This window comes from Somniosus microcephalus, chromosome 4 (genome assembly GCF_052327205.1).
Source record: "Somniosus microcephalus isolate GS21.2 chromosome 4, FLI_Smic_1.0, whole genome shotgun sequence".
NCBI classification, from domain to species: domain Eukaryota; kingdom Metazoa; phylum Chordata; class Chondrichthyes; order Squaliformes; family Somniosidae; genus Somniosus; species Somniosus microcephalus.
Window position 1 is genome coordinate 178,774,263 of NC_140990.1, and position 13,186 is coordinate 178,787,448.

The 13,186-nt window shown below is 57.1% G+C and overlaps 1 protein-coding gene across 1 annotated transcript in view; it reads right to left on the reverse strand.

Moving 5' to 3' along the window:
* The window catches only part of LOC147120025 (cyclic nucleotide-binding domain-containing protein 2-like), a 114,155-nt gene that overhangs the window by 39,835 nt on the left and 61,134 nt on the right, over positions 1–13,186 (reverse strand). The window contains exons 9-10 of the mRNA XM_085984192.1: positions 4,159–4,315; positions 2,175–2,326 (exon numbers count right to left, since the gene is read on the reverse strand). Of these exons, the coding sequence (XP_085840318.1) occupies positions 2,175–2,326; positions 4,159–4,315 (309 nt within the window). The remainder of the gene's footprint in view (positions 1–2,174; positions 2,327–4,158; positions 4,316–13,186) is intronic.

Here is a 13,186-nt window from a genome sequence, read left to right on the forward strand (position 1 = left end):
CATCCCTCTTTCTACCTATGTCATTGGTACCGATATGGACCACAACCTCTGGCTGTTCACCCTTCCCACTCAGAATGTCCTGCAGCTGCTCAGTGACATCTTTGACCCTGGCACCAGGGAGGCAACATACCATCCTGGAATCACATCTGGGGCCACAGAAACGCCTGCCTGCTCCCCTAACTATCGAATCCCCCATCACTATTGCTTTCCCGATCTTCCTCCTCCCTCCCTGTGCAGCTGAGCCACCCGTGGTGCCATGGACTTGGCTGTGGCTGTACTACCAGAGGAACCATCGCCCTCACCAGTATTCAGTAATGTCGTGCTACATCTCAAGCTACTAATGCCAGCGGATCATGGGCGTTCAGAATTGAGGTTATTGCACCAATGAAGCCAAAGCACCAACTTCCAGTCTCACAAAGTTCAAACAAGATGGCCCAGTGAATGAGAAATATAAAAGCAAAGAGAGCTGACTCGCTGACTTTTGAGGGCTTGGAGGCTCCATGTAGAATCATACAGCACAGGAGGAGGCCATTCAGCCCATCCTGCCTGTGCCGGCTCTTTGAAAGAGCTAACCAATTAGTCCCACTCCCCCTGCTCTTTCCCCAGAGCCCTGAAAATTTTCCTTTTCAAGAATATATCCAATTCCTTTTTGAAAGTTACTACTGAATCTACTTCCACCACTATTTCAGGCCGTGCATTCCAGGTCTTGACAACTTGCTGCGTAAAAAAAATTCTCCTCATCTCCCCCCTGGTTCTTTTGCCACTTACCTTAAATCTGTGTCCTCTGGTTACTCACCCTCCTGCCAGTGGAAACTGTTTCTCCTTATTTACTCTATGAAAACTCTTCACGTGGTCCATGAGCTGCGATTTGTACGGTCCCGCAGGCAAACAGTTTCTATCTCATGCATAAACTACCTTGGAGTAACTCATGTCACTTAAGGAAACATAGAAAACATAGAAAACATAGAGATAGGAACAGGAGTAGGCCATTCGGCCCTTCGAGCCTGCTCCGCCATTCAATGAGATCATGGCTGATCTTCGTCTGAGATCATAGCTGATCTTACCAGTTCAGTACCCCGTCCCCGCCTTTTCTCCGTAACCCTTAATCCCCTTAGCCTTCAGAAATATATCCAAATCTCTCTTGAAAATATTTATTGAATTAGCCTTCACAGCCCTCTGTGGCAGGGAATTCCACAGGCTCACCACTCTGAGTGAAGAAATTCTTCCTCATCTCTGTTTTAAATGATTTGCCCGCTATTTTTAGACTGTGGCCCCTGGTTCTGTGCTCCCCGGCCATTGGAAACATTCTCTCTGAATTCAGCCTGTCCAGGCCTGCCATAATTTTATATGTTTCGATGAGATCCCCTCTCAATCTTCTAAACTCCAGTGAGTACAAGCCCAAACTATTTAATCTCTCTTCGTAGGTCATTCCCGCCATTCCAGGTATCAGCCTGGTGAATCGCCGTTGCACTCTTTCCATGGCAAGAACATCCTTCCGCAGATGGGGCGACCAAAACTGTACACAATACTCCAGATGCGGTCTCACCAGCACCTTGTACAGCTGTAGTAAGGTATCCCTATTCCTATACTCGAACCCCCTTGATATGAAGGCCAACATACCATTTGCCTTCTTAATCGCCTGTTGCACCTGCATGCTCTCCTTCAGTGACTGGTGCACAAGAACACCCAGGTCCCTCTGCACTTCCCCATCTCCCAATCTATTGCCATTTAGATAATAATCTACCCTCCTGTTTTTACCCCCAAAGTGGATAACCTCGCATTTATCCACATTATAGTGCATCTGCCACGTATCCGCCCATTCCCCCAACCTGTCCAAATCGCACTGTAGCCTCCTGACATCCTCATCAGAGCCCACCCCTCCTCCTAGTTTAGTGTCGTCAGCGAATTTAGAAATATTGCATCCAATTCCCTGATCCAGATCATTTATATATATTGTGAACAGCTGGGGTCCCAGGACAGATCCTTGCGGCACCCCGCTGGTCACTGCCTGCCACTCCGAAAACGAGCCGTTTATTCCAACTCTCTGTTTTCTATCCGCCAGCCAGTTCTCTATCCACGTTAATACTTTGCCCCCAATGGCAGTGTTTTTCTTTAACCTTTGGAAAGGAATCGGCAATAACAAATAAACGTAAAAACTGTCGGAACTGCTCTACCTGAAAAATATAAAGCGACGATGAGCTTCTTTCACCAGCACCTGGTCGAGTCTGTTTGCAAAGAAGTCCTCTTTGTCCACAACCAGTAGCTCAGTCTCTTCCATACAGACAGCAGTGAAGTTCCTTCGCAGGTCTTTCAGCACTGGAATTTCCTGCAGTGGAAACAAAGGGATTACATCTGGTCCATGTGCCCCTTAGCAAACAGGAAGCTTGCAAATCATTCATGAAGTGCCCAAGGATGTCAGGTCAAGGCAGGCCGTTCGCCTATGCTCAGGATGGTACAACCAGTGAGTTCCCTAGCTCAGCCATGCTCAGGATGGCACACCCAGTGAGTTCCCTAGCTCAGCTATGCTCAGGATGGCACACCCAGTGAATTCCCTAGCTCAGCCATGCTCAGGATGGCACACCCAGTGAGTTCCCTAGCTCAGCTATGCTCAGGATCGCACACCCAGTGAGTTCCCTAGCTCAGCCATGCTCAGGGTGGCACACCCAGTGAATTCCCTAGCTCAGCATTGCACAGCCAGTGAATTCCCTAGCTGAGCCATGCTCAGGATCGCACACCCAATGAATTCCCTATCTCGGTCGGGCTCATGATTGCACGTGTCAAGTGGAAAAGAGTAGGCTTCTTCAACAAGGGGACAGGGGAAAGCAGGGAGTGGTAGTTGTACACTAGGCCCACTCTCATTGGTCATTGGTTCCCATGGATGCACCGTGTTTTGGAACAGGTTGGCGCTCTTCACTCCTCCCTCTGTCCAGCACTGGAGTGTCAGCCTGGATTGTGTGCGCAAACTCTGGAGTGGGGCTCGAACTGATGACTCTTCTACCCAAGAGGCAATGGTGCTACCAACTGAGCCAAACCATACAAGCATGAATGAGCCGGGTACAAATATTACTTTGACTCAAGTTACGTTATAGCTGGTGGATAAAATTGGAGCTAAAGGTACAGGAAACTTTGTGCTATCCGGCACCGACGGGACCGAGCTGCTGCCGTTCCCTCAAAACTGCCGGACACTCCAGAGCTAATGTTGAAACATACAGAGATTTTCATCTCCGTATGAATCAACAAACCCTGTTGCTTAGCAACAGCCTCTAAACAGTCGGCAAGCATCTCTGTAGCGTCTCTAGCTGAAGCTGTTGCTTAGCTACAGACGTTGCAGAGCTTGACCGTTCAAAAAAAGCAAAGAAAAGAAACGAAAAGAATAAAAAATGGCTCCTGATTTTTGCCGGTGGCTCGAGCTTGCCAGACGGTTCACCTCCAGATAACACAAAGTTTCCTGTATTTAGAAAGAAAGATCACGTTAATATAGCGCTTTTCATGACCTCAGGATGTCCCAAAGTGCTTTACAGCCAATGAAGTACTTTTGAAGTGTAGTCACTGTTGTAATGTAGGAAATGCGGCAGCCAATTTGCGCACAGCAAGCTCCCACAAACAGCAATGTGATAATGGCCAGATAATCTGTTTTAGTGATGTTGATTGAGGGATAAATATTGGCCAGGACTCCCCTGCTCTTCTTCTAAATATTGCCATGGGGTCTTTTACATCCACCTGAGAGGGTAGATGGGACCTCGGTTTAATGTCCATCCAAAAGACAGCACCTCTGACAGTGCAGCACTCCCTCAGTACTGCATTGGGAGTGTCAGCCTAGATTTTGTACTCAAGTCTCTGGAGTGGGTCTTGAACCCACAATCTCTGACTCAGAGGCAAGGGTGCTACCCACTGAGCCACGGCTGACAACTAACCCACTTCAGGATAAGGTTTGCAATTTGCTGTTTAAAAAAATGTGACACATTGAAAAGAACGCAGCAAAATACCAAGGTTTGCAATTGGAGCTTTGTCACTTATTTTCAGCATTTTTGGTTTTCAGGTTGGCGTGGGGCAGGGGGGCGGGGGTGACGATGCATCCAATCCCATCCCTCCCCATTTCACTACCCCAGATGTTACACCTCAGCTGTCCGGATAAGCATGTACACTGAGAATACTCACTCCAAACCTGGCACCCTTTCGTAAGTCAGCTTGGTGTTCATCTTCAAACGCGCTGCTTCCATCTTCGTCAGTGGTGAAGCTAACTCCGCCCGTGTATATGAAATAGAAACTGTTTGCACGATGCCCCTTCTTTGTTATCACCCTCCTCCTCCTAAACCTAGGGCAGATGCAACAAACTGGGTGAGTATCATGCAGCTTTTTAGTTCCTTTCTTCCCCCCAATATCCTTTCGTTTCACCCTTGCCTCACCTTATAGTACCATTCCACGGGTTGTCCTTCAATACCTCGCCTGAGTACAACAACAACTTGCATTTATATTACACTTTAACTTAGCAAAACGTCTCAAGGTGCTTAACAAGAGCATTATCAATAAAAACATTTTTGACACTGAGCCATACAAGGAGATATTAGAACAGATGACCAAAAGCTTGGTCAAAGAGGTAGGTTTTAAGGAGCCCCTTAAAGGAGGAGAGAGAGGTAGAGAGGTGGAGAGGTTTAGGAAAGAAATTCCAGAGCTTGGGGCCTAGGCAGCGGCAAGCACGGCCACCAATGGTGGAGCGATTAAAATCGGGGATGCGCAAGAGGTCAGAATTGGAGGAGCGCAGAGATCTCGAAGGCTTGAAGGGCTGGAGGAGGTTACAGAGAAAGGGCGGGGCGAGGCTATGAAGGGATTTGAAATCAAGGATGATGATTTTAAAACTGAGGCATTGCCAGACCAGGAGCCAGTGTAGGTCAACGAACACAGAGGTGATGGATGAACGAGGTCTGGTAGCCTTACTTCACCTTTGAACTTTGATCCTGAGTGTTGGAAGGCCATTCATCTGTGAGAGGCTTCAAGTTCAAGCCCAATCCCGTGCTCATCCAACATCCATGCCTTCTAGTAGGAGTCATTGGATAGCAATTGAAACATGGATCCTGGCCCAATTGTCCCCCTCCCTAGTCCATGGATGTTAAGGATCAGCACCTTGACTGCAAAGGGCTAACTTAGCAAAGACCTGGAATGTTCCTGGTCTGCGAGTCCCAGGTGAGAACCACGAGTGCGATCTCTGCAGGATTAGTTAATGGGAGCAAAGTGCGCCATGTTTGTTAACCATTTAGTAAAGAGTTTAAACTGCGATCGCAGGATATGACAGGCAGGCTCAATAATCACACACTCAATCCCCAGTTGGAGATCAGAGAGTGACGGCCTCTCTCGGCTAGATTTGAATTGACATCCAGAGGTGAAAGCATGGGGTTTTATTACATCTCAGCAGTCAATCCTTCATTTCTTTCAGATCTGCAGGAATTTACTCTGAAAAGTTCAGGAACAAATAAAAAAATTGTGAGTTACTGGGCTCTGGTGAATCCACTGGAACAAAAATCCACAATAGGAAACTGACCTGTGGATTCAGATCGTCCAAATTTGGTCAGAGCAGAGTGTACCGGGGAGGGAGGAGTGGGGAGTGGGGAGAGTGGACCGGGGAGGGTGGACCGGGGAGAGTGTACCAGGAGAGTGGACCAGGGAGGGTGGACCGGGGAAGGTGGACCGGGGAGGGTGGACCGGGGAGAGTGTACCAGGAGAGTGGACCAGGGAGGGTGGACCGGGGAAGGTGGACCGGGGAGGGTGGACCGGGGAGGGTGGACCGGGGAGGGTGGACCGGGGAGGGTGGACCGGGGAGAGTGGACCGGGAGGGTGGACCAGGGAGGGTGGACCAGGGAGGGTGGACCGGGGAAGGTGGACCGGGGAGGGTGGACCGGGGAGGGTGGACCGGGGAGGGTGGACCGGGGAGGGTGGACCGGGGAGAGTGGACCGGGAGGGTGGACCAGGGAGGGTGGACCGGGGAGGGTGGACCGGGGAGAGTGGACCGGGAGGGTGGACCGGGGAGGGTGGACCGGGGAGAGTGTACCAGGAGAGTGGACCGGGGAGGGTGGACCGGGGAAGGTGGACCGGGGAGGGTGGACCGGGGAGGGTGGACCGGGGAGGGTGGACCGGGGAAGGTGGACCGGGGAGGGTGGACCGGGGAGGGTGGACCGGGGAGAGTGGACCGGGAGGGTGGACCGGGGAGAGTGGACCGGGAGGGTGGACCGGGGAGGGTGGACCGGGGAGGGTGGACCGGGGAGAGTGGACCGGGAGGGTGGACCGGGAGAGTGGAGTGGGGAGGGAGGACCGGGGAGAGTGGACCGGGGAGGGTGGACCGGGGAGGGTGGACCGGGGAGGGTGGACCGGGGAGAGTGGACCGGGAAGGGTGGACCGGGGAGAGTGGACCGGGAGAGTGGAGTGGGGAGGGAGGACCGGGGAGAGTGGACCGGGGAGGGTGGACCGGGGAGGGTGGACCGGGGAGGGTGGACCGGGGAGAGTGGACCGGGAAGGGTGGACCGGGGAGAGTGGACCGGGAGGGTGGACCGGGAGAGTGGAGTGGGGAGGGAGGACCGGGGAGAGTGGACCGGGGAGGGTGGACCGGGGAGGGTGGACCGGGGAGGGTGGACCTGGGAGAGTGGACCGGGGAGGGTGGACCGGGGAGGGTGGACCTGGGAGAGTGGACCGGGGAGGGTGGACCGGGGAGAGTGGACCGGGAGGGTGGACCTGGGAGAGTGGACCGGGGAGGGTGGACCGGGGAGAGTGGACCGGGAGGGTGGACCGGGGAGAGTGGACCGGGGAGGGTGGACCGGGGAGGGTGGACCTGGGAGAGTGGACCGGGGAGGGTGGACCGGGGAGAGTGTACCAGGAGGGTGGACCGGGGAGGGTGGACCGGGAGAGTGGACCGGGAGGGTGGACCTGGGAGAGTGGACCGGGGAGGGTGGACCGGGGAGGGTGGACCGGGGAGGGTGGACCGGGGAGGGTGGACCGGGGAGGGTGGACCGGGGAGGGTGGACCGGGGAGGGTGGACCTGGGAGAGTGGACCGGGGAGGGTGGACCGGGGAGGGTGGACCGGGGAGGGTGGACCGGGGAGGGTGGACCTGGGAGAGTGGACCGGGGAGGGTGGACCGGGGAGGGTGGACCGGGGAGGGTGGACCGGGGAAGGTGGACCGGGGAGGGTGGACCGGGGAGGGTGGACCTGGGAGGGTGGACCGGGGAAGGTGGACCAGGGAGGGTGGACCGGGGAAGGTGGACCTGGGAGAGTGGACCAGGGAGGGTGGACCGGGGAAGGTGGACCTGGGAGAGTGGACCGGGGAGGGTGGACCGGGGAGAGTGGACCGGGGAGGGTGGACCGGGGAGAGTGGACCGGGAGGGTGGACCGGGAGAGTGGAGTGGGGAGGGTGGACCGGGGAGGGTGGACCTGGGAGGGTGGACCGGGGAGGGTGGACCGGGGAGAGTGGACCGGGGAGAGTGGACCGGGGAGGGTGGACCTGGGAGAGTGGACCGGGGAGGGTGGACCGGGGAGAGTGGACCGGGGAGGGTGGACCGGGGAGAGTGGACCGGGAGGGTGGACCGGGAGAGTGGAGTGGGGAGGGTGGACCGGGGAGGGTGGACCGGGGAGAGTGGACCGGGGAAGGTGGACCGGGGAGGGTGGACCGGGGAGGGTGGACCGGGGAAGGTGGACCGGGGAGGGTGAACCGGGGAGGGTGGATCGGGGAGGGTGGACCGGGGAGGGTGGACCGGGGAGGGTGGACCGGGGAGAGTGGACCGGGAGAGTGGACCGGGGAGGGTGGACCGGGGAGGGTGGACCGGGGAGGGTGGACCGGGGAGGGTGGACCGGGGAGGGTGGACCTGGGAGGGTGGATCGGGAGAGTGGACCGGGAGAGTGGACCGGGGAGGGTGGACCGGGGAGAGTGGAGTGGGGAGAGTGGAGTGGGGAGAGTGGAGTGGGGAGAGTGGAGTGGGGAGAGTGGAGTGGGGAGAGTGGAGTGGGGAGAGTGTACTGGGAGGGTGGACCGGGGAAGGTGGACCGGGGAGGGTGAACCGGGGAGGGTGGACCGGGGAGAGTGGACCGGGAGGGTGGACCGGGAGAGTGGAGTGGGGAGGGAGGACCGGGGAGGGTGGACCGGGGAGGGTGGACCGGGGAGAGTGGACCGGGAGGGTGGACCAGGGAGGGTGGACCAGGGAGGGTGGACCGGGGAGGGTGGACCTGGGAGAGTGGACCGGGGAGGGTGGACCGGGGAGAGTGTACCAGGAGGGTGGACCGGGGAGGGTGGACCGGGGAGGGTGGATCGGGGAGGATGGACCGGGGAAGGTGGACCGGGGAGGGTGGATCGGGGAGGGTGGACCGGGGAGGGTGGACCGGGGAGGGTGGACCGGGGAGGGTGGACCGGGGAGGGTGGACCGGGGAGGGTGGACCGGGGAGGGTGGACCAGGGAGGGTGGACCGGGAGAGTGGACCAGGAGGGTGGACCAGGGAGGGTGGACCGGGAGAGTGGAGTGGGGAGAGTGGAGAGGGAGAGTGGAGTGGGGAGAGTGGAGTGGGGAGAGTGTACTGGGAGGGTGGACCGGGGAGGGTGGGCCGGGGAGGGTGGACCGGGGAGGGTGGACCGGGGAGGGTGGAGTGGGGAGAGTGGAGTGGGGAGGGTGGAGTGGGGAGAGTGGAGTGGGGAGAGTGGAGTGGGGAGAGTGTACCGGGGAGGGTGGGCCGGGAGGGTGGACCGGGGAGTGTGGACCAGGGAGGGTGGACCGGGAGGGTGGACCAGGGAGGGTGGACCTGGGACAGTGGACCGGGGAGAGTGGACCAGGGGACAGTGGACCAGGGAGGGTGGACCAGGGAGAGTGGACCGGGGAGAGTGGACCAGGGGACAGTGGACCAGGGAGAGTGGACCAGGGGACAGTGGACCAGGGAGGGTGGACCAGGGAGAGTGGTCCAGGGAGAGTGGACCAGGGAGGGTGGACCGGGGAGGGTGGACCAGGGAGAGTGGACCAGGGAGAGTGGACCAGGGGACAGTGGACCAGGGACAGTGGACCGGGGAGAGTGGACCAGGGGACAGTGGACCAGGGACAGTGGACCAGGGGACAGTGGACCAGGGGACAGTGGACCGGGGAGAGTGGACCAGGGGACGGTGGACCGGGGAGGGTGGACCGGGGAGAGTGGACCGGGGAGAGTGGACCGGGGAGAGTGGACCGGGGAGAGTGGACCGGGGAGAGTGGACCAGGGGACAGTGAGAGTGGACCGGGGAGAGTGGACCGGGGAGAGTGGACCGGGGAGAGTGGACCGGGGGACAGTGAGAGTGGACCAGGGAGAGTGGACCGGGGTTAGTGGACCAGGGGAGAGTGGACCAGGGGGGGTGGACCGGGGAGAGTGGACCGGGGGACAGTGGACCAGGGAGGGTGGACCGGGGAGAGTGGACCGGGGAGAGTGGACCGGGGAGAGTGGGCCGGGGAGAGTGGACCGGGGAGAGTGGACCGGGGAGAGTGGACCGGGGAGAGTGGGCCGGGGAGAGTGGACCGGGGAGAGTGGACCGGTGAGGGTGGACCGGGGAGGGTGGAGTGGGGAGAGTGGACCTGGGAGAGTGGAGTGGGGAGAGTGGACCGGGGAGAGTGGAGTGGGGAGAGTGGAGTGGGGAGAGTGGGCCGGGGAGAGTGGAGTGGGGAGGGTGGACCGGGGAGAGTGGAGTGGGGAGGGTGGAGTGGGGAGAGTGGGCCGGGGAGAGTGGAGTGGGGAGGGTGGACCGGGGAGAGTGGAGTGGGGAGAGTGGACTGGGGAGGGTGGAGTGTGGAGAGTGGGCCGGGGAGAGTGGAGTGGGGAGAGTGGAGTGGGGAGAGTGGGCCGGGGAGAGTGGAGTGGGGAGGGTGGACCGGGGAGAGTGGAGTGGGGAGGGTGGAGTGGGGAGAGTGGGCCGGGGAGAGTGGAGTGGGGAGGGTGGAGTGTGGAGAGTGGGCCGGGGAGAGTGGAGTGGGGAGAGTGGACCAGGGAGGGTGGACCGGGGAGAGTGGACCGGGGAGAGTGGACCGGGGAGAGTGGACTGGGGAGAGTGGAGTGGGGAGAGTGGAGTGGGGAGAGTGGGCCGGGGAGAGTGGAGTGGGGAGGGTGGACCGGGGAGAGTGGAGTGGGGAGAGTGGACTGGGGAGGGTGGAGTGTGGAGAGTGGGCCGGGGAGAGTGGAGTGGGGAGAGTGGACCAGGGAGGGTGGACCGGGGAGAGTGGACCGGGGAGAGTGGACCGGGGAGAGTGGACCGGGGAGAGTGGAGTGCGGAGAGTGGACCGAGGAGAGTGGAGTGGGGAGAGTGGAGTGGGGAGAGTGGACCGGGGAGAGCGACGGCCGCAGTCCAGAACCCGAGCGGCGAACGAGGCACAGCCCGAGCGGCGGCTGGGATAGAAAGCCCGGGAAAGGCCCAAGGAGCCAGGCCCAGAGACCTCTGAGGAGGAGGGGAGCAGCCCGAAGGCACCGGCTCCCAGAAGCAAACCAAGACTGTGAGTACAGGGCCCAGGGAGAGAGACTGAAGCCAGGGAAAGGCCCGAGGAGCCGGGCCGAGACAGAGGCCCAGAGACCTCTGGGGGGGGAGGGGAACAGCCCGGAGGCACCGGGAAACAGCGGCTCACAGACTCAGACCTGGGAAGGGTGAACCCAGGAGCCGAGGCCCAGGGACCACGGGGTCGGAGAGGGTGAGCAGCCCGGAGGCACCGCGAAACAACCTGGAGAGCGAGCGAGTCCAGGGCCTGGGAAAGTCCGTGAGCCGGGAGAGGGAAACACAACCCGGGGCCCCAGAAACGTTAAGGTCAGCAAGAATCTCTACTACTTCTGCTAAAACTGAGCGAGTCAGAGGAGCCGCAGCAGCTCCCGTGGCGCTCTGAGAGCAGCTCCTTCCAGCTTCCCCCCAACGTCAAAAAAAATGAAAAAAAATCGCTCAAGCATAATCAGCTGAGAGCGGAACCGGAAACTCTCTTTGCTGACTGGTACTCCACTGGGAACATGAGTAATCTCATTTTTTACTCAGAGCAGCCAACGGCTTGGATCAAAGCAATAAACATACACTATCCCAGGGTCAAGCTGGAAAAAACCTCGAATGGGTCCAAACTGAAAATAAAGAAATCAGGGGAACCTGGTAGCGAAACCACGACAGTCAACATGTAAAGCAACGGTACAATAATGGTGCAAGGCAACCTCAAAGACTTTGAAACAGCCTTTCAGAAACTGAGAGAAATAATTGAGTAAGGAAAGACCAGCCCCAGGGTAACTACCAGGGAAAAAGCCATTCCCCCCTCACCTGGAGTAATTCAACCAGGCCAGGAAGTGAATGAGCCCTCCAGCTCCGACCCGACACACACCCCGGGGCCCCACAACCTCATGGTAGATTCGACCAGCCCCAGCAGAAATATCAGAGAGAAAGGTGTAGTGTCCGTGTGTAGATAAAGACACTGAAGACAGGAGTTGGTTCATAGGTATTTACTAAGCAAGTCTGGGGGGGGGTTTCTAAAGGATATACACAATACACAGGCTTATATAGCCCAAGTGGCAATTACTGGCATTACGCACACCTGGGGCTCTTAAAGGCACATACACCATAATTGCTCTTAAAGGCACATACACCACAATTCCTCCCCTTCTAGCTAACTAGTACATCATATTTTAAGTAATTATTAATTACATGTTATATGCAAAATAATATACATTGCTGTATTAATTAATTATAAGTTAGTCTCTCAGGAGGCTTCCTGACTCGGTCCGGATAACGCCTCGGGGGTGTAGTAGTTTCTGGTGGTGTAGTAGGTTCTTCTGGCAAGGCTGATTCGGCTTGAAGGCCAGCGTCGGGTTCATCGGGCTCCAGTATCACCGGATCGGAGGTAGATATGGGTATCTCTACTTCATCGTTAGATGTATAGAGTGGTGGTGTAGGTTGTCCTTTTTCGGATGACTTGATGATTTGGTCAGCATGGCGCCTTATTATGCTGTCTCCGATGTCCACGGTACACGTCAGTGGTCCTAATCGTGTGCAGATAGTTCCAGGCTGCCATTTCTCGGTACGGTAGTCCCGGGCCAAAACCGGTTGGCCTATCTGGAAGACCCTAGTTGGCCTTTCATTCATGCCCTGAAACTGCCGGTTCTCCACGTCCCTTCGGATGTTGGGCTTGACCAAATCCAGCCGGCATCTTAGATTTCTATTGTAGAACATCATGGCGGGAGTTTGGTTAGTAACCATATGCGTTGCATTCCTATATGCAAATAAGAAGTTATCCACCTTGTGCTGAAGTTTTATGTCTTCATTACCCATGGCCTTGATGGCCTTCTTGAAGGTCTGGACAAACCTTTCAGCCAATCCATTGGTGGCGGGATGGTATGGGGTGGACGTGTAGTGCTTTACCCCATTGTTCTTTAAGAACTTTCTGAATTCTTCGGACACAAATTGCGGTCCATTATCAGAACATATCTGCTCCGGCAGCCCATTCCTGGCAAATATGGTCCTTAATACTGTGATGGTTTTTTCCGTGGTGGTGGAGGACATCTTTATTACCTCCGGCCACTTGGAGTGTGCATCAACTGCGATTAAGAACATTGAGTCCATAAATGGACCAGCAAAGTCGATGTGCACCCTTTGCCAGGGAGATGAGGGCCACTCCCATGGATGTAGAGGGGCCTGTGGCGGAGCATTTTGGACCTTCTGGCATCCTAGGCAGCTCTTGGTCATTTCTTCGATGTCTCCATCGATACCTGGCCACCATACAAACGCCCTAGCTAGATTCTTCATTTTCACTCCACCCAGATGCCCCTCATGACGCTCCTTTAGCACTTTATCCTGGAGTTTGGGTGGAATCACCACTCTGGATCCACACATCAAGGTTCCTCGGCACACTGACAGCTGTTCTCTTCTTTGCGAGAATGCTGGCAACAGTGGTTCGCCATGTGCTGGCCATCCCTTCACTGTTAAATCGTAGACCCGTGAGAGAGTAGGGTCATTTCTTGTCTCCCTTTCAATGGCAGAATTTGTCACTGGTAGACATTCCACTATGGTAGAGTGGAATATCTCTACTGGGTCTACTGTAGGTGCCTCTTCTATCGTTGGCAACGGTAGGCGTGATAAACCGTCAGCATTCCCATGCTGTTTTGACCCTTTGTATTCAATGTTGTATTGGTGTGCCCCCAGAAAAAGGGACCACCTCTGTAGTCTTTGTGCCGTCATAATGGGGAC